Source organism: Sorghum bicolor, chromosome 3 (assembly GCF_000003195.3).
Source record: "Sorghum bicolor cultivar BTx623 chromosome 3, Sorghum_bicolor_NCBIv3, whole genome shotgun sequence".
Taxonomy (NCBI): Eukaryota; Viridiplantae; Streptophyta; class Magnoliopsida; order Poales; family Poaceae; genus Sorghum; species Sorghum bicolor.
In genome coordinates this window covers 10394165-10415524 of record NC_012872.2, presented here as the reverse complement: position 1 = coordinate 10415524, position 21360 = coordinate 10394165, and the positions used below count along the sequence as shown (strand labels likewise).

Genomic DNA, 21360 nt, shown 5'->3' with positions numbered 1-21360 from the left:
TCTCGTTGCAGCGAAAGGGACGTGGGGACCGGGGAAAGGTAGCGTGATTGCGAGAAACAAAAGATGGTCTTGGACTCTTTGGCCTTGTTTAGTTAACAAAAATTTTCAAGATTCTTCGTCACATCGAATCTTTGGTCGCATGTATAGAGCATTAAATATAGACGAAAATAAAAACTAATTACGCAGTTTATCTGTAATTTATGAGATGAATCTTTTGAGCCTAGTTACTCTATAATTAAATAATGTTTGTCAAATAAAAACGAAAGTGCTACAGTAACCAAAAATCAAAATTTTTGCGAACTAAACAAGGCAGCCTGACTGAGCCTGTGTCTGTGTGTATCTCATCTCTCTCACGCGCTCTGGTCACGTTAGTTGGCCTGCCCAACGAAAACCAGCGCCAAACCGTAGCCGCACCCTCACGCACAGCTTACACACGCATGAAAAACGAAAGGCGGCGTGCGTGCAAGTGCAACCCCTGATTTGTATATATATAGACTTGTAATCCTTCTTCCTCGTACATACACGGACGGCACCGACGACGCCGAGAGCTTGAGACTTGAGGGAGTTTTGTCAGGAACTATATATGGCGTCCCTTTGCAGCAGGCCGCAACAATTTTGGTTCCTGACAGCAGTGGCGTGCATCTTCTGCTGTTTCTCATTAACAGCAGCAGCAGCGTTCCATGGCCAGAAGGGAGACATCGCGGTCGCGGACATAGTCGGAAGAGCCCTGTTCTGCTTCAACGACCGCTACGTAAGTGTGTGTGTGTGCACTGTTTACTATACACACTCGTCTCTTATATACTTATTACAGTTTTGAGCTTTTATTTCACTATTGTAATAATGATCATATGGCGTACGTGCATACTGAACGTGTAACGTTTTTTGCCAACTGCGTGTAAAAAAGATCAGATCTACAGCGGGTGCCAGGGCTCGTTCCGGCTGGGCCCGCAGGGCGCGCTGGACGTGCCGCCGGGGTCGGCCGACGCCTTCTGCGGCGGGCCGTGCCTGGCGGAGACGGAGCTCGTGCTCCGCTGCGTCGACGGCATCATGTCCAGCTTCCGCTTCTACAACGGCGCCTCCGCCGCCGACGTCCGCTTCGCGCTCGACCGCGGGTGCGGATACTCGGCCCTCCGGGGCCACTTCGACGTGCTGCAGCGCGTCGGAGCCGGAGCCGACGGCCGCAACTACGGCGACGGGTACTTCTATGGCCGCGGGGACGCCGCCGCCCGCCGGTCCGTCAACGATCTGGTAGCGGTGGCGCCGCTGCTGCTGCTGAGCGCGGCCGCCGCGATCCTCGTGTGGGCGTGAGCGTGGAGTGTAGTAGGACCGCTGCCATAGCAGGAAGACGAAGTAAACAACTTCGGTTGCCGCAGGCAGTACGCAGTAGTATAGTAGTATCACAGAAGAAACAACTGCACGACACTGTTGTCAAAAAAAAAAATGCACGACACCTTGTTCTCTGGTAGTTGTTGTAGTTATCTTTTTTGGCTTTCAAATTATTATTTTTTATAGGGAGATTGAAATTAAAGGAGCAATTGTACCAGAACCTATGGCAATCAGGGTTTTGACTTTTCTGCTGAAAATGAAATGGAGCTGGAGAGAATACAGAGTGGCAAAAGGAGGAATCAGGCTAGAAACCAGGATTTACAGAGGAAAAGTTTTCCTTGCTCTGTTTCTGAGTGTGTTGATGCAAAACTGATCTGCAAACACAAAGGGCTAATACCCGATTCAAACGTTAAGGCGTGCCAGCCGATTTGACCTTGCTATCGGCAAAGGTGATAACTCGAATACTTTAGTCCTGACAACAGCGATGCGCCCGGATGTCACGGCTAAGAGGTACTCACGCGGAACTTGAGAATACGCCGAGCTTAAGTCGACGAATTCCTAAGAACTCGTAACAAAAGGAAAAAGTATGACGAAGTCGTCGAAAAGTAAATGCTGGAATATGAGTAAAAAACGTGTGTTTGATTCGTTGATTCATTATTACAAGGCCCTAGGGTCTATATTTATACCCTGCTCAAAGAGCTACAACCAGACACGATTAGAATTCGGATTCCAAATTACACGGAATCCGTATACAAAACAATGCAAATAATTAAGGAAATAACAAAACTATCCCTCGTGACAAACCGAAACTCCTCCACATAACGACCGGCAGCTTCCGGACTCCCTCTTTGCATCATCGGCAGACCCTTTGCCATAGTCATCGGCAGACTTTCTTATCTAGCCATCGGCACCATACTACTGCCTGTGGACTTAGTCACATTCAACTTCTCCCTCATCGGCAACCATCCTCATCGGCAACCCGCTTTGTAAACATCGTACTGCCACCTTATCCTGCCATCCTAGACACGTGCCCAAAAACGGTGTCAACACATGCCCCCCAGTTTCGGAGTATAAAACTATTAATGCTCCAAAATTCTCTGGAGTAATGATGCCTTCTCCCGCAATTAATGCTCCTAATCCGGTAACCGACAACCTCAATCTGAACAACTCTGATCCTAATCCCCCGCAGATTCCTCGAAATCCCCAACTTCCTAAACGGGCATTTTTCTCAGTCGTACATCGGCAACAATACCGTTACAAAGATCTGCCGATGTTCTGACCAATATATTCGCACAAACGGTTACTTCCCCTCTATCCGCCCATCGGCAATATGACCGTTATAGAATATCGCCGATGGACCGACCAGGAGATCTCGCACAGTAAAATATCTTCAGATAATGACCGCTTCCTGTCAAATCACCTGCACAATCCCTGGATTACCGTGCGAACAGTTACCATATCCACCTGAGTACCCTCGGGTTTCTCGGATGCGGCAAAGAGATAAGTCGGATTTGCCCTTGCCCATTTTGTCCTATAAATAGTTCCTTCTTGGGTACTCCTTCCCCATCACACCATTCTACTACCCAACTTTACTTTTCCAGTGGCGGCGCCACCAAAAACTCCTAAGGTCTCCGACAAGTACCCCTCTTCACCAACTCCGGCGCCTTCAAACGCTTCCTTCGCAGCAAGATGGCCGTCGGGTTCGTCGTCCCTGAGGTCAAATCTCCACCCCGTCTCCTGTATTTTTCTTCATATCCCTGTTCACTCGCAATTCATTTTACTGAACATCTTCCTTTTCTTTCCTCTTTGTATTTCTTTTTACGCCCAATATCACTAGGAATTGTCCAACAAAATTGTCATCCCCACCGATCAACCACACCTTCAATGCCTCGGCCCTCTAGGGGACCCAGATCCAACTGACCTTATCAACGCAGAAACCAACAGGATCCCCTTCAAAGCCGAAAATTTTTCCTTAGATCTGTGGAAGGACACCTTCCGCTCTTGGTCCAGCCCAACTGTAGGGTGGAAAGACTGGTTCTTGAGGGTCAGCAACTCTAATGAAGTTCAGTGGGGTGAAAGGAATCTAGCCCAATGCATTAGATTGTCCATTGCCGATATGCATAGGAACGAGTCACTGCTGATAGCTGCATCCTACTTTTGGTCAGACACCCTCAATGCTTTTGCCTTTGGCCACGGCCCTGCTTCTCCTACTCTTGCCGATGTAGCCATGCTTACTGGTCTAGATATATCTTCTGCCGATAGCACCCACTTTTTTGATACTGCCCCTAGTGCCAAAGTGGAGACTCGCGCTATCGGCGGTTGGTCGGGGTACATTCAGAAGTACCGTGGGAAAGGATCTGTCACCATAAAGGAACAAACCACCTTTCTGAACATGTGGCTGGACAAGTTTGTATTCTGTGGTCGATCGGCAGGACCGACTTCTGTCTACTTATCGGCAGCCGAAAGACTGGCTAACGGTGGTCGATTCCCTCTCGGCCGATACTTGCTTGGCGCTGCTTACCACCTTCTCCATCAAGTAGCCCAGAAACTTCTGCTCGGCCAATCCACTGGCAACTTGGGAGGCCCCTGGTGGTTTGTCAACATGTGGCTCAATCTGCATCTGCACAAGCGTCTCAACTTCAACTTGTTCACACAGCGTTTCCCAAGAGATATAGCTGAAAACCATGTATTGGGTGAAGAGGAATCGGCAACACGCGCCCCCTTGAACTTTGGCGAAGCTGTCATAGTTCTGCCTGGTTCAGGGGGTAATCCAGATCAGATCGGCCGATTCTTCCAGACTCTGTATGAGGGTTTGACCAGAGACGAACGACCGTGGTTGGCTTATGATGACCCAGATAGCATGCTCCCTCTGACCTTCAATCCATTTGATGAAGCTCTCGATAGGGACAATGAGGTGATGATGGCAATTGTGACTCCCAGAATCATTCCAGTGAATTTCTTTGGTAGCACAAAAACCTCCCCTCAAACTTACGAATTTTACAATCCATCGGCATTAGCTCGCCAGTTAGCTTTCGGCCAGTTGCCGATTGCACTTCCTTATGCCGATGTGATAAAACCCAGAGAAACTATCAACAACCTTCTTGAGTGGACTCGAGCAGCCCAACTACCACCAAACGCCGATATAGATGTAGATCTGTCAGAATGGGTTCCGGCTGCTTTTATCACTCAGGCATACAAGTTATGGTGGGCAGAATGGAAAGATCATCTATTCTGCAGACCGGCACTTTCATACCGCGGCATGATTGACTCCGAATACGAAGTTCCCGATGACACTGTAAGTAACTCAAACCAACGTTTCATTCTCTCAATATTATCTCCATCGGCAGCTTACCCTTGTATTCCTTTTGCAGGTTGACAATATTCCTCCATTGGTTAGCAGGAGTGGCAGGCCGATCGACTTGTTTCCATCAGGCCCGATTTCCTCAATCGGCCACAATGCTCCCTCTCTAGCTTCCATCGTGCATCGGGGTGTACGCCTCAGGAAAGTCACCACCAGAAGAACCCAGACATCACCAACGGTTGCTGCTCCCACTCTTGCGCGGGCTTTCAAGGCAATTTGTCAAATCTTTTCCTTTATGCGGACTATCTTTATATCGGCTATATTTATGCTTATAAACTCTTGTTCATTATTGCAGCAAACCGGCGCATCGGCGAAAGCCAGGTGTGAGAGTACCGATGCCCCCCAGTCTAGCCAACCCAAGAGAAAGGGCACCACGGGTGCTAAGACTGGAACAAAGCGTCAGAAGGTAGCGACTCCCCCTCCTCCTCCGGTATCTCCAATTCCGGTGGATTCTTCTCCTTCTTCTCCAGAAGCCCAGCCACAGCAAGCACCATCTCCCCCACCTATGCAGGAAGCACCACAGATAGAAGAACCCCAACAGGAAGGATCTCAAACAGAAGATACATCAGCTGATATGGGTGAACAAACAACTGGCCCGGTGGGTCCAGTTATACCATCGGCAGTTCTCCCGATTCAGACAACCGTTGTCCCTCCTCCAGGTAACATACTTTAACAATATCGCTACCGATGAACTTATTCTTATTTAGTCTCATAACTCCTTTTGTCTTCTTTCAGTTGATATCGTTCCATCGGCAATCTCAGCCGATCAACCTGTAGCTCCATCGGCATCTTTGGCCGATCAGCCTGCAGCTCCGTCAGCACTTCTCAGTCAAAGACAAGAGATCGCCTTGAAGCAAGTAAGTCGCCGTTTACCGTTAGCACTATTTGCCGATTCTCTGAGTATGAGCTAATTTTGCTTTCCCTCCCAGGAACAAGATTCTCCCGATAGCCTGTTCTCCTTCGCCATCGATCTCTCTGAAGAAGAAGGTGAAGAAGCAAGCTCTTCTCAGACGGTCGGCATCACATCGGAAGAGATCAGGGTCAGGCTGGAAGAATTGTCAGCTCTCCTTCACCAGGACACAGCGCAATTGGTTGATGATTCCGACCCTACCAAGACCCTGTTCAGAACTCTCAGAGGCCAAATCCCAGCCGACGTTGAAGAAATCCTGTTCCAAGCCGCTCATCTGGAGAGTCGCCAGCTGCAGTACCAAAGAGCTTCTCGGCGGCTTGCCGATAGAGCCGCTCAGACTCAACTCTCCGATGAAATGAGGAAAGAGAAGCTTTTGACCGATGAGAAGCACAAGAACATCGGTATCCTGAGATCTTCTGGAGACGCGCTGAAGCAGAAGATATCCGATCTATCGGCAAGAAAAGAATCCCTGTTGGCGGAGCTCAAGGAGGTAGAGAACGCTCTGTCCCAAGCCCAACAGGAAGAGAGCCAATTGCCAGAGACCATCAGGCTTCTTGAGCACGAGCGAAATGCTCATGGTCGCAAGGCACTTCAACTGAAGAAGAAGCTGAAGCCGATAGAAGGTTCTGCCGATGATGACATCAAGGAGATAGAAGCAGCCAACCAAATTCGGCTACGCGCTATATCGGCAATCCAGACGCTGCTTATCACATAGAGTTTCCATCGGCATTGTATCTGCGCTTTCCTGCTTCCTCAGCTTTTAGTCTAGCCGATAGGACTGTTATCGGCACCTAAACTTTTGAAACACCAAGTCTTGTCCCCAAGCATTTGGATCCAGCCGATAGGAGTGTTATCGGCACCTAAACTTCTATGCATCGACCCATATACTGGGGTGGTACTTCTTTAAATATTTGCCGTTTAATGCTCTGGGAAATTCAATTCCTTCGAGGGTTTCTAGAATGTAGGCATTACCAGGAGCCGATCGACTTATCCGATAAGGACCCTCCCAATTAGGAGACCACTTTCCAAACTTCGAACTTTTGGTCCCAATTGGTAAAATTAATTTCCATACCAAATCCCCATCGGCAAACTCTTTAGCCTTCACTTTCTTATCATACCATCTAGCAACTCTCTTCTTATTCTCTTCTATACTCATTAAAGCTTTCAACCGATGCCCTGCTAGATCGTCCAATTCATCGGTCATCAAAGTGGCATAACCATCGGAAGTTAATTGATCTTGAAAAGATAATCGCCTAGATCCAGCCTTAATCTCCCAAGGCAACACTGCATCATGTCCATATACCAATTGATAGGGTGATACCTGGGTCGATCCATGACAAGCCATCCGATAAGACCACAATGCTTCATTTAATAATGTATGCCACCGCTTAGGATTTTCTTCAATCTTTCGTTTAATAGCTTGATAATTCCTTTGTTAGACGCTTCGGCCTGCCCATTGGCTTGAGCATAATAAGGAGAAGAATTCAACACTTTAATTCCCATACCGATTGCGAATTCATCGAACTCCCCCGATGTGAACATGGTGCCCTGATCGGTAGTAATCGTCTGGGGAATCCCAAATCGGTAAATAATATGCTCCTTCACAAAATCAATCATATTGGCCGATGTGACTTTCTTCAAAGGAATAGCTTCAACCCACTTAGTGAAATAGTCAGTGGCAACTAGGATGAACTTATGCCCTTTGCTAGATGGCGGATGAATCTGGCCGATCAGATCGATGGCCCATCCCCGGAACGGCCAAGGCTTTATTATAGGATTCATAGCCGATGCGGGTGCTCTCTGGATATTACCAAACTTTTGACAACCTTGACATCCCTTGAAATATTTAAAACAATCTTCAAGTATGGTTGGCCAAAAATATCCATTCCTTCGAATCATCCACTTCATCTTAAAAGCTGACTGATGCGCTCCACACACTCCTTCATGGATTTCCCCCATCAAGCTTCTAGCTTCATCATCACCCAAGCATCGGAGAAGAATTCCGTCGATAGTTCGATAATACAATTCATTTTCAAGGAGCACATACTTGGTTGCTTGAAATCGAACCCGTCTTTCAACTTTTTTGGATGGATCTTTTAGATAATCAATAATTTCTTTCCTCCAATCACCGGCACCGACTGCCGATGTCGCATTAATCATTGGCTGATATCCCGAAGCATGCTGAGCTAACCGATTAGCGTCTTCATTATGCAATCGGGGAACATGCTCCAATCGGAAATCCTTGAATTCCTTTAACAGTTGCATACTTCTCTCGAAATAAGTTATGAGAACTTCACTTCGGCATTCATAGCTTCCGGCCAATTGATTTATAACCAACATAGAATCCCCGAATATTTCAACAGCATCAGCACGAACTTCTCTTAACAACTCCAATCCCTTGATCAGAGCCTGATACTCAGCCTGATTATTTGTTGATGTGGCAACAATCGGCAAGGAAAACTCATACTTCCTCCCCTTAGGGGAAACTAATACAATGCCGATTCCCGCCCCCCGGTCACAGGTAGATCCATCAAAAAAGAGCGTCCAGGGTACAATTTCCAAGGTTTCCACTAGACCGCAATGCTGAGTCACAAAATCGGCCATAATCTGCCCTTTGACTGCCTTAGCCGATTCGTAACGCAAATCGAACTCCGACAGCGCTAAAATCCATTTACCGATCCTACCACTCATAATCGGCATAGATAGCATGTATCGGACCACGTCATCTTTGCAAACAACAGTGCATTCGGCCGATAACAGGTAATGTCTCAGCTTGATACATGAAAAATATAAGCATAAGCATAGTTTCTCAATGGCCGAATACCTGGTTTCCGCATCAATCAACCTCCTACTCAAATAATAAATTACCCTTTCTTTCCCTTCAAATTCTTGAACTAAAGCTGAACCGATAACCGATCCATCGGTAGATAAATACAATCTGAAGGGCTTCCCTAGTTGAGGTGGAACTAGAACTGGAGGATTTACTAGATACTTCTTGATTTCATCCAGAGCCAACTGCTGTTCCTCTCTCCAAATAAACTCTTGATCGGCTTTCAATTTAAGAAGAGGACTGAAAGCACGAATCCTACCAGACAAATTCGATATAAATCTCCTGATAAAATTTACCTTGCCGATCAAGGATTGGAGCTCGGTTTTGTTGGTAGGGGCCACTATTTTATTGATGGCATCAATAGATCTTCGACTAATTTCAATACCCCTCTGATGTACCATGAAACCAAGAAACTGCCCTGCCGATACACCAAATGCACACTTGTTGGGATTCATCTTCAATCCATGCTTCCTTGTGCACTCTAACACTTTTTGTAAGTCGGCAAGATGCTTTGAGAAATCTCCGGACTTAACCACCACATCATCAATATAAATCTCCACGAGCTTGCCGATGAACTCATGAAATATAAAATTCATAGCCCTTTGATAAGTAGCACCAGCATTCTTCAACCCAAAAGTCATGACTATCCATTCAAATAACCCAACATGACCAGGACACCTGAATGCGGTTTTTGGAATATCCTCCTCCGCCATGAATATTTGATTGTAACCTGCATTACCATCCATGAAGCTGATGACCTGATGACCAGCCGCAGCATCAACCAGTAGATCGGCGACAGGCATTGGGTATCCATCCATCGGCGTAGCTTTATTGAGGTTCCTGAAATCAATGCACACCCGAAGCTTCCCGTTCTTCTTGTAAACCGGAACAACATTGGAAATCCACTCGGCATACCGACACTGCCGAATAAACTTAGCTTCAATAAGTTTGGTGATTTCGGCCTTAATATCAGGTAGAACGTTAGGATTACATCGGCGGGCTGGTTGCTGATGTGGCCGAAATCCAGACTTGATGGGTAACCGATGTTCAACAATTGATCGGTCTAAACCAGGCATCTCGGTATAATCCCAAGCAAAGCAATCTTTATATTCCTTTAACAAACTAGTCAATTGTTGCTTACTCTCAGGATCTAATTTAGCACTAATAAAAGTAGGCCTAGGCTTATCACCACTACCTATATCTACTTCTACCAAATCATCGGCCGATGTGAATCCCTGGCCTAATTTTCCACCATCGGCGAATCTATTCATTAAAAACCGTCGTCAGAACCGACTGCTTGGATCGGTGGAATCTCATAATCGGCAACTTTGAGAAAATCTTTCTCCCAAACTTCTCCTGAAATGCACCTGGTCCTTTCGTAAGTATCCGCTTCTGCCGATGCGATAACATAAGAAGAATCTCCTGGGACAATCTCAATCTTATCACCTACCCACTGAACCAAGCATTGATGCATTGTAGATGGGATACAACAATTGGCATGAATCCAATCTCTTCCCAATAATAAGTTGTAAGCACCTTTTCCGCTGATCACGAAAAAAGTTGTCGGCAAGGTTTTGCTGCCGATGGTCAACTCTGCACATATCGCCCCCTTGACTGGAGACACGTTTCCTTCAAAGTCTTTGAGCATCATATCGGTCTTGGTCAAATCTTGATCCCCTTTCCCAAGCTTCCGATATACTACATACGGCATAATATTAATAGCAGCTCCACCATCAACTAGGATCTTGGTCATTGGCTGCCCATCAACCCTTCCTTTGAGGAACAGAGCTTTAAGATGCTGCCTCTCGTCATCGGCAGGTTTCTCAAAGATAGCCGTCATCGGATCCAGAGCCAACTGAGCTATCTGATCAGAAAATTCCAACTCATCATCACTGGCTGGTGCAAGAAACTCCATCGGCAACATGAAGACCATGTTGACGCCTGCCGATGGAACTTCCAGAGTTCTCTCCCTTGTTTAGCTCTTCTTGCCTTTCACGTTGCAATCTCCTTTTCTGTGTCTTGGTTAATCCTCCAGGGCACCATGGAGGAAGTGGCCTTTGCCTTGCCGTCGGGCGTCGGTTCTCCCTTGACTCCATACGATGCGTGTTAGCATCCCTGCAAAATATGAATTCATCGGGAACCCGCGCATCAGCCATTTCCTCGAGCTCTTCTTGGTTCCTGGGAAAATACTGGACACGGTCACTAAGTCTGTCGTGCCCACTAAATCTGCCCCCCAGCCGATCATGAACTGGCACCCTTCCTCTGATCGGCCCATTAAATCGCCGTTCATCATCATGATAATGCCGATCGATCCCATTGTACCGATCATAACCGTTGCACTCAGGGCAGTCTCTGATAGCAGGAAGCTTGATATTTTCCTCCCAACAATGGATGAAGAATGGACAATTCCAATGATCCCTGTGCCGATTCCACTCCTGTCGGCGTCTTTCTTCTTCCCGTCGATAATCTTCCTGCTGGCGCCGATACCGATCTTCCCGTTGTTGCCATTTTTCTCGAGGCCTTCTATGAGTTATGACGATACCAGATCGAGGAGGCCTTCCTGAGCTAGTTCCTTCCTGGACCAAACCCTTACTTCTTGCATCGGCAGTAGTAACTTGATGCTGAGGATCTACCGATGCACTCTTCTCAGCTGTCTCCGATGTTAAGACCTTAGCCTTCCCCTTAGCATCCAACATGTTTGTCGGGAAAGGATGTTGGTCTATCTTCATCGGCTTCTGGGCTTTGGAACTGTCAAACTTGATTCTCCCTGACTCTATAGCCGATTGCAGCTGCTGTCTGAATACTTTGCACTCGTTGGTGTCATGGGAAGTTGCATTATGCCACTTGCAATATCTCATCCTCTTCAACTCCTCTGCCGATGGGATCACATGGTTAGGCGACAGTTTGATCTGACCTTCCTGAAGTAGAAAGTCAAATATCCTATCAGCTTTAGCGGTGTCAAAAGCAAACTTCTCTGGTTCCTTCTGCCCAAAAGGACAAGACATCGGCTTCTTGTTTTTTACCCACTCTGCCAAGCCGATTACTGGTTCTTCATCAGAATCTGAGCTTGTTGCTTCATCGACAAATGACACTTTCCTATTCCATGCTCTTTTAGGCTCGAAAGGCTTGATGTCTTGATCAGAAATCCTCTGCACCAAATGACTTAAACTTTCGAACTCCTGAGAGGCATACTTATCCCTGATATGTGGCAACAAACCCTGGAAAGCCAAATCGGCTAGCTGCCGATCATCCAGAACCAAGCTATAGCATTTATTCTTGACCTCTCGTATCCTCTACACAAAACCCTCAACCGACTCATCATTACGTTGCCTCAACTTGACCAAGTCGGTGATCTTCTTCTCATGAACCCCCGAGAAGAAGTATTTGTGGAATTGCTTCTCTAGATCGGCCCAAGTAATTACTGAGTTGGGAGGTAATGATATGAACCAAGTAAAGGCCGATCCAGACAATGATGATGAAAATAGACGAACCCTCAATTCGTCCCTGTTACCAGCCTCTCCACATTGAATGATGAACCTGTTGACATGCTCCATAGTTGACGTGTCGTCTTGCCCGGAAAACTTTGTAAAATCCGGTACCTTGTACCGATGTGGAAGCGGGATTAAATCATACGCGGGAGGATACGGTGTCCGATAAGAATAAGTGTTGACTTTGGGTTTTATCCCAAATTGTTCCCTCATTACTTCAGCAATCTTATCGGCCCAATATGCATCGGCATCTTGCCGATGAGGCGGCTGCGGATCTGGCACTTGGTGGCGAACCTCCACGTGTCTGTCCGGGACGTGATCTGCACGGAACATTGTATTGATCACCTGTCCTCCAATCTACGGACCACCAAACTGCTGTCCACCGATTGGCTGCCCTCCGAGTTGCTGTCCAAAATTCATTGGCTGGTTGGGAATCCCCTGACCTTGGAACCCGGGATAGACCTGCCCTTGCCGGAACCCTGTAGTCTGGTAACTCTACTGGGGCGATTGTGGAAAGGCTTGCTGTCCAAGCCATCCATTATTAGCGTTCATCGGCATAGGTGCTGCCGATGATTGGTAATTGGGTACCGTCGTTGAACTGACATACCCCGACTGGGCCATAGACCTCTGTTGCATCAGCATTGACTCTGCCGATGCGTTGGGCATCTGGAACATTGAATCTTGAGGATTTCCAGTGTGAGGCCTTGCAGTAGTAGTTGTGGTATACCGAGGACTCTGGTTCACCGGCGCATTGGGAGGTGCCGATGTCATAGGAGTTTTGCCCCTCATGTCAGTTATTTGTGATGTTCCCGGTGTCAACTCTGGAGGCATACCATAACCCCACCAGTTGGGAGGAAGAGTCAACCCTGACATTGCCGATGCCAACATATCTGTTGTCAGTTTATGCTGCCCAACTGAAATTTGTGGGTTGGTTGTCATCGGCATAGATAGTGCACCAGTAGTCCCCGATGTACTTGGAGGGACGGCAGATTGTGCACTTGCAGTCGTCAAGGCAGCCGATGGAGCCGTGACCTCTGGTGCCGTTGGCTGATGATGGGAGGGGCCCACATAATCTGGTGGGATTTGTCCTTCCTTGAAAGTTCTTGCCACGGCATTGAAAACCGTATTAGACAGTACACCAGCTTGGTTAATCAACGCTCGATTGATGGCATTGTCAACCATATCTTGAAGCTTGCCAGGATTGGCGTCAAAGGTAACCTGCCGTGGTGCCGGCAGTGCATCTTTCTGGACCACTTCGCCGCTCCTGTTTATACTGAAAGACCTCAGGCATTGCTGCTTGAACTCTTCCAAGGCTTGGGCAATAGCTTGCTTCTGCTCATCCTTGAGGTTGGCCTCCGTCACGGGGATGACGTTCTCTTGATCGAGGTCAGAGATCGACATGTTGATCTTGATCTTGAATCCTGTCCCACTGGGCGTGCCAAAAGATGTGTTGATGCAAAACTGATCTGCAAACACAAAAGGCTAATACCTGATTCAAACGTTAAGGCGTGCCAGCCGATTTGACCTTGCTATCGGCAAAGGTGATAACTCGAATACTTTAGTCCTGACAACAGCGATGCGCCCGGATGTCACGGCTAAGAGGTACTCACGCGGAACTTGAGAATACGCCGAGCTTAAGTCGACGAATTCCTAAGAACTCGTAACAAAAGGAAAAAGTATGACGAAGTCGTCGAAAAGTAAATGCTGGAATATGAGTAAAAAACGTGTGTTTGATTCGTTGATTCATTATTACAAGGCCCTAGGGTCTATATTTATACCCTGCTCAAAGAGCTACAACCAGACACGATTAGAATTCGAATTCCAAATTACACGGAATCCGTATACAAAACAATGCAAATAATTAAGGAAATAACAAAACTATCCCTCGTGACAAACCGAAACTCCTCCACATAACGACCGGCAGCTTCCGGACTCCCTCTTTGCATCATCGGCAGACCCTTTGCCATAGTCATCGGCAGACTTTCTTATCTAGCCATCGGCACCATACTACTGCCTGTGGACTTAGTCACATTCAACTTCTCCCTCATCGGCAACCCGCTTTGTAAACATCATACTGCCACCTTATCCTGCCATCCTAGACACGTGCCCAAAAACGGTGTCAACAGAGTGTCATCTCTCCAGGTATGTTTCAAAACGGAATTTAATTAATCTACAAGAACAAATTCAAGAACGCTAGACCAACACTGAATTCACTGCTCTAGTTCTAGGAAAGATTGACTAACTGATATGTGTGTGTACATTTCCACGAGGTTGGGGTCAATTTTTCTAAGTGTGGACAGATTGAGAGCTGAGATAGGGATTATTGGACGACATCATTTTTCAATCTTATAGAAAAATATATTGGAAGTGAGTTTTGGAACTCTTGGAGACGACTAATCTATTTCCTTCCTACTACCTCCGTCTAAAAAAAATGCAATTATAAAATCCATATTGGTTAAATTGGTTCAAGTTTGACCAAGATTTATAATAATATAGCATTTATATTTTCAAATAAATTTATTATAATAACATATTCTATATCTAATCTAATGGTATTTATTTTGTATCATGAATGTTATTATCTTTTATATAAATAAATTTAGTTAAACTTTAGATTACTTAACTTTAAAAATGAGAATTAAATTCGTTTGTGGATGAAGGGGGTATATCCACTGACCACTCCAAAAGAGGGATTGTTAAAAAAATGAAAGACGGAGATAAAGGTTTTGGCGCCAAAAGTGGGCGGCAATTAATTTCGCAAGGGCACTCCGGTAATATCTCCTTCGGCAATTTTGCAACTCAGGCCTTGTTTGGATTGTAGTGGAACTTGAACTAAATTCCACCCCAATCCACTCCAACACATGTGGATTGAGGTGAATCCGACAACATCCAAACAAGGCCTCAACGGGGAATATATCCATCACAGGTATTCAGGTTCCTCCTCCGCAAAACCCCACAGCGGCGCCTCCTCTCCCGTCTCTTCCGTTCGGTCAAGCCCAGCCCACTCCGCCGTCGCCGCCCGCGAGAGGAGTCCGCTTCATCCGATTCGCCGCCTCAAGGACGGTAAGGCTAGCCGAAATGCTCGGTCGTCTTCCTTGTCTGATTCGTGGTAGTTGCTGCGGGGATCTGGGTGCGGGATCGAGACCGTGATTTCTTCAGGCTCCCCAGTTTTGCTAGGGTTTTGTCTCCACGGCCGGGCCTTGCTGCTCCCCGATTCCATGGTCGGGGGAGAGAGTACCGAGCCCAAATCCCGATCTAATGATTGGCGCCGCCATTCCCGCGGAAGAAAGAGATGTGAGCGGGGCTGGGCGTAGAGAAACTAAGCGGCGCGGATTGGACCATCAATGAGTGAGCGCGGAATAGGATCTATAAATCGGTGCCTTGGATTTCTGTTTGTGATCCTAATCTTACATGCGGGTTATGGAGACTGTTCTAATGTTTCGTCTTAGCCGTGTACAGTACAGGTGACTGATACTCACCAGCAGATTGTATATGCTTACTCATTATGCGTCTTACATGCTTTTTCCTAGGCCGCCTATTGTACTTTGACAAGCATGTGTTCTTGTACAAAATGTCTTGCAGTCATATCACAGTAATTATGTCAGCAGAAATTCTGGAGGCTGTTTCTTGAGAATTTTTAGGCATTACAAATATCATTATGGAATCACATCCATAATGCCCAAAATGATTATCCCAGGCTGAATGTATATTGTAACCCGCTCACAAGTCACAATGCCAACCAAAACTCTAGTACATGTTTTGCAGTAGAGATCCTCTTCGAGCACTTATTCATCATACTGCAATCTTTGATATGGTGTGTTTTGTGATAGTGACTAGAAGATGTGTGTAATTTATTTGCTTCACTGTTTGCACTAGATGATTGAACTGAATTACATTAAATGATCTGAAATTCTGAATCCTCACTTTGCAGAGATGGACACATCAAGCCCTGCAGCACTTGTCAATGCAGAGACTCTGAACATGTTTGTTGGGCGAAGAGTGCGCACGGTTGTTCAAGTCCAACGCAATGAAGGTGGAGTGGTTGTCGGGCAGTCCAGCGATGGGCATCAGTTGAGTATCAAAAGTGCCATGGACGTCCCTGTATCAAACTTTATGGAGGTTTATGGAATTGCTGAAAACAACCAGACCATCCGTGCTGAAGTTTGCACAGATTTTGGTCCCAACTTTGGTGAGATTTCAAATGCCTTTGGCCCTTTGATTGCAATAGTATGAACTGTCAGTATATTCTGAGTACTACCATACCATGTTTTAAACTTTCCCACATCCAAGCTTGCCAGCTCTTGTCATAATAAGATTGTAGTATACCCACGCCCCTGAAGTACACTAATTTAACCATGCAAAATCAGTGAAAACTTTGAGTTTCACCCTACTAATGAGTCAGGCTACAATTTTGCCTTCCTTATGGGTATTATTTTGCTTGGCCCCTGACCTTAACCTATGAACATTAAGGAGCAACCGAGCAAGTAAACAAGAAATAATCTTTGTCCCCTTCTTTTCTGAACTTGTCAGCCTGTCAGGTAGTGCCTGAGTTTTTCTTAATTGGATGAGCAAATATCTGTTTTATATTTGGAACTTGATTTTATTTTCTTAGAACATCAAAGCAGCCTAGGTGTTTTTCCTGTTTACACAAATTACAGATTCAGGGAGGGTTTTAGCGATAAGTATGCCTCTGAGATCAACCATGATCTTAGAATACATGTTATCTGGCAGGGACTTTAATCATGCTATCCTCCATTGACAGTGAGAGGAGCTTATTGTGGCTTAAAGTTGTAGATATGTTCTTTTACACTTGAGATGCAGATAAATTTCTTGTACTTAGGCCTCGCTTCTATGCTGTGCCTTGCAGCAACAGCTTTAATTACACAGCATGCATACTTATTTTCCCATATATCCATAACACCATTGATTTTTTTCACCATGTTTATCTGGCAGATCCCAAGCCTTTTGATCAGTTGTGCAAGTTGGCGAGTGACAAGTTCAAGCACATGTTCCTGTAGAGGTCATCATCGCATGGAGGACCTTTGCCCAACTGAAGCTTGTTTGAAATTGATATGATTCGCCTCTAAATGTTACCCCAGTACTCTGTTACTTGTCAGTATTGGACTCCTATTAGTATGTATTAACCTAAGCAACATACTACGGAGACAAGCATAATATATCATGTAGTTGAAGAACTATGTTTGTTTCTACTTTTAGGCAATCCAAACCTAAGCTTGTTATGTTGCTATCATTTGTACTTGGACCCTGAGAAGTTGCTACAATGGCCATGCAGCTTGATGAGAGGAAAAAGCTCTAATGTGCTAGTCCTAAGTCACATGCCCCATCTTAAAAATCAAGCTTTGATGTTATGTCTGCAAGATCCACCTTAGTCAACCTGAAACTCTCTATTCAGTTTATTATTGGGTTTAAGACTTGAGTTCTTTTTTTTTTTTTGCATGATTCTGCAAATGCGTACCTGAATCTACTGTATCCATGATGGCTACTCTTTAGCAGGCAGCAGGCTATATGCTGGTGAAGCTTTGCTTTGTTTTTTTGGGGTTTTCTTGCAAGTGAGCATTGTTTGCACAGCGCTGAGATCAATGGCTGCTAGTGTTAGCTAGTTTGGTGCGGAGAGCTGTAACAGCGGGCTCTTTCTATTTGGATTCGCAATACTATATTTGGATACCTAAACCAGTGCCAATTGCGAAGCATTGTTCTGTTATCTCTGAACATATTTTCAGTTGCGAAGTAAATATAGATGATACGGAGTCATGCCGAACGATTCCTATAGAGAAATGCTTTGAAGTTTGGATACTATCATTCAAAGCCAGTTGCTTAACAGAGTGCCACTTGCTTTAACAGAGTGGATGTATTGGTGGCATATTGCTTTCTAGTACCTATAAAAGTGTAATCTTTTGACTGCGACATCTCATCTTTCACCTGAGTGCAACAAGAACAAATCCAAGAGATAGAACAAAAATGTCTCTTTTGTACTCATTAGCTTAAACTCCTATTTGCCGCTACCCAGTCCTTTGGTTCGACAACGTTCAGGTTGTGTGCCTTTCACCTTGCCTTTTCATGACTTCTCCGTACACAATAGGAAGTCTGGAACTGGTCTAATTGGTTATTGTCTTATTGATATATGGAGTTTCTTGTATGATCGTAACTTAAACTCAAAGTTGTTATATATATGTCATCGCGCTTAATAATTACCAACAAATCAATCAGTTAAGGGTTCTAATTTTTCATCAAATAAAAAAACAAGAACAAATGGAGTTCCTCAGGGATCACCAATGTACGCCAGACAAATATATAGCTGTAGCATTTGTTCCCATTAAAAAATAAAAAAAACAGTAATACTCCATATATAACATACCATGAAACAGAACAAAATCTGATGATTCCATACTTGTTTTCTGGCTCATAGTAATAGATAAGCAGACAAGCAGTGTAGTTTTCTTTTTTTTCCGACAACATGACAAGCAGTGTGGTTGAAATCGAATCATTTTCCTGTATGTAACCCCTGCAATTTCTGTGAAAATGCCGTGGGATGAGGCATAATCATGGCGTGATTTGTGGCCTAAACGCACCTCGATCGTGTTCATCTGCTAGGTTTTGGTTTTCAACGGGAGGGGAGGGGATGCATGGACTTGGCGAGCCCGTAGCCCCGTGCCCCGAAGCCCAGGCACCCGAGAACCAGTCCCTGCCTGTACGGCAGCGACGTGGTGCGCCGAGCACTGCCGCCGCCCGGCCGCGCCCTCTTCGCCGTCGTCGGCACCGCGCCCGCCGGCCTGTCCGAGGAGGTGGAGCGGCGCGCCGGCTGAGGCGGCGCTGGGCAGGGCTTCTTGGACGAGCGCGATGGCCAGATGGACGGCGGCCAGAAACCCAGCCTGCTGGTGACCTCGGTGCCTGATGATGCCTGCTGATCCGCCCCCGCCCAGTCGCTGCCGCCCGTGCGGCTGAGGAGGTCCCGCAGCGACATCCGCCGTCGAATGTTCTTCGCCGAGGACGAGGAGGAGGAGGAGGAGGAAGACGACGAGGAGGCGGACGCGAAGGGGCCGGAAGGCTCGGCGAAGGCGCCCCTGTCGGCCCTGGGGCTCCGCGTCGGGGACGCGGACCTAGCCCGGCGAGTAGCAGCCCGCGGCGAGCGTCCGTCCCGCTCCTCCTCCTCCTCCTCGTCGCCGCCGCCACCACCGCCGCCGCACTCCTCCCAGCCATCGTCCTCCTGTCGGATCGGGGAGAGGCAGCCGACGCGGATGCGGCCGGCGACGAAGAGCTCCTCGGCGGAGCTCATCGTCGCCACGCCTGCCCCCTTGGTGCCGCCGGGACCGTGCGTCCCCGCGGCGTGCGCGGCGAACTCGAAGTCCCCTGCTGCGGCCGCGGCGGCGCAGCAGTCGGCATCGGCGAAGTAAGGGGACGAGGCTGCGGCGTCGGCGGTGGAGGAGGGCGGGGAGCGGAGGATGTAGTGCACGGGGCTCGCCGGCGCGCTGAAGAAGAAATAGTGCCCGTCGTCGGCGTCGGCGTCGCCCTGCATCTTCGATCGGCGATGGGCAGTGGGGGTCGGAGAGAGAGAGAGAGAGAGAGAGAGAGAGAGAGAGAGAGAGAGAGCGAGAGTCACCAGTCAGGAAGGCAAAGGCATGCGGGGTTTTGAAGAGAGGGAAGAAGGGAACGGGCGGGCCGGGGCGGCAATGGTGATTGATTGGTGGCCGTGAGCAGGTGCATGGAGTGGGAGCGCGCGGGAGGGGAAGCTACGTGTAACCATGGGAATGGTTTATTTGATCGTGTGCCGCGGGACGGACGTGGTGGGTGTCGACCGAGGCGCGTTTCGCCGTCCGTCGTGGCCGGGATGGCCGGCCAGGTAACTAACTTCCCATGGATGGATGGATTCACGTTCACACTCTGCAGAGTCGTTTATTCCGCGATCGATCGTACGTGTTGCCTTTATTGGGGTCTGGCATGGCAAAAATTGTTAAAATTTACAGCATAAATTGTTAGTCGCCAGTCGAGAATTTATCTACAATATGTGTAAGTGGTAGATTATATATTACTGCACACTGACCCATTCTCGCTCATTTTAGGATCGTCGTCCAGATCGAGGGCCACACCACACGGCTAGCTGCTGCTATCACGCGCGGATGCACGTCTGAACGGGAGCTATAGCAATTGATGATCATACCGCGCCAACGACGAAGGATTCGAAAGAAAACATCCAATCCAACCAATAGCTCGTAAATCAAAGCGGGCGGCGGACTTCGTTTTGCTCGTATAAAAAGGCGATTTAAATTTCCAATTTTTTTGTTTCTCCCCAGTAAGCAACGGCTCGCTTAATGAGCGATCATCAAAGAGATTAATATCGGCCCGTGGGATCGTGATTGACGCCCCGGCCGGGCGGGTCAACAATTAATTAATTGCCGGGTTTGCTTCTTTCTTTGTTTGTTTGTTCGGTAGACTCTTCTTCTGGGATAGATGAACGTGAGCAGCATCAGCACACGATAGATTGGCAGATAAGTAGCTAGTCTGGCCTGGTTGTTGTTGTTGTTGGATTCGATTATCGGATAGCACCGCGGATGGTGACGACGAAACAACGAGACGATTTCGTATTGGGCGCCCGACCCCACGCAAGAAGATCAAAGAAAAATATAGATAAAATATAGATCCATGATGAAACTATCTATGTACAATTGAAATTTTAAAGTAGAAGAAAATATTGTGTAATAAAGACTAAAGAGACACGGGGAAAAAAGAGAGGAAATCAACATGTGAATTGGTGTGTCCTTATTAGGATCGGACGCACCTTTGGATGGCCTTCTCTTTTGTAAATAAATACGGAAGATACATATTTGCACATCTTTGTATTAAGTACACTAGACGCCTATGTCTAAAAATTTAATATTTTAGTTTTATCTTAAGTCAAAATGCCTAAAGTTTAACCAAATTTACACACTAGAATAATTTCAGTTTCTTCCCTAATAACTTAGGTTGTTTAATTTCCACCTTCAAAATATTTGTTTTTTTCGTGGAAGTTGAATAATATTAACTTTGATTTCGTTACATAGACAACAACATATACTCCTTTCATACCCATAAAAGAAAATCGTTTTGGACAAGGTTTAGGTCAAACATTAGGAATATAAATCATGAATAATTTTTAAGTTGTTGAGTTTGAAAATATGAAAACGAATAGATTTGTCTTGAAAAATACTTTATAAAAATATGCATATACCAATTTTTGATAAATATTTTATAAAAACAAAGAGTCAAAGTTTTAGAGACCGTGTCGTTGTCTTAAACGACTTTCTTTATGGTATGGAGGGAATATTTATATTAACAATACATTATTGATTTTTCAGCATTATGTTTTGAACAATTTTGTATCTCTCGTGTTAATTCACTATTAGATTTCGTAACATATCAAAATAATGATGAAAAGCTATGATACATTTTT

At 46.3% G+C, this 21360-nt stretch overlaps 3 protein-coding genes across 3 annotated transcripts; 2 read left to right on the top strand and 1 right to left on the bottom strand.

Annotated features, from left to right (window-relative positions):
* LOC8072411 lies at positions 496-1657 on the top strand. Its single transcript, XM_002457533.2, has 2 exons — positions 496-751; positions 910-1657. Exons 1-2 carry the CDS (start codon positions 584-586, stop codon positions 1306-1308), a joined length of 567 nt encoding a protein of 188 aa, XP_002457578.1. The 5' UTR covers positions 496-583; the 3' UTR covers positions 1309-1657.
* Positions 14821-17345, top strand: LOC8085804 (replication protein A 14 kDa subunit). The gene is made up of 3 exons (XM_021455231.1): positions 14821-14978; positions 15847-16104; positions 16869-17345. The coding sequence occupies exons 2-3, from the start codon at positions 15849-15851 to the stop codon at positions 16931-16933; spliced, it is 321 nt and encodes a 106-aa protein (XP_021310906.1). The 5' UTR covers positions 14821-14978; positions 15847-15848; the 3' UTR covers positions 16934-17345.
* On the bottom strand, positions 18073-19704 carry LOC8072410 (trinucleotide repeat-containing gene 18 protein). Its single transcript, XM_002455338.2, has one exon. The coding sequence runs from the start codon at positions 19447-19449 to the stop codon at positions 18538-18540; it is 912 nt and encodes a 303-aa protein (XP_002455383.1). The 5' UTR covers positions 19450-19704; the 3' UTR covers positions 18073-18537.

Bases quoted from the DNA above. Each gene is read 5' to 3' on its own strand.
- LOC8072411 (XM_002457533.2), top strand. From the start codon at position 584: ATGGCGTCCCTTTGCAGCAGGCCGCAACAATTTTGGTTCCTGACAGCA. The intron at 752-909 runs GTAAGTGTGTGT...AAAAAAGATCAG, and splicing joins TCTGCTTCAACGACCGCTAC to ATCTACAGCGGGTGCCAGGG.
- LOC8072410 (XM_002455338.2), bottom strand. From the start codon at position 19,449: ATGCAGGGCGACGCCGACGCCGACGACGGGCACTATTTCTTCTTCAGC.
- LOC8085804 (XM_021455231.1), top strand. From the start codon at position 15,849: ATGGACACATCAAGCCCTGCAGCACTTGTCAATGCAGAGACTCTGAAC. The intron at 16,105-16,868 runs GTGAGATTTCAA...TTTATCTGGCAG, and splicing joins AGATTTTGGTCCCAACTTTG to ATCCCAAGCCTTTTGATCAG.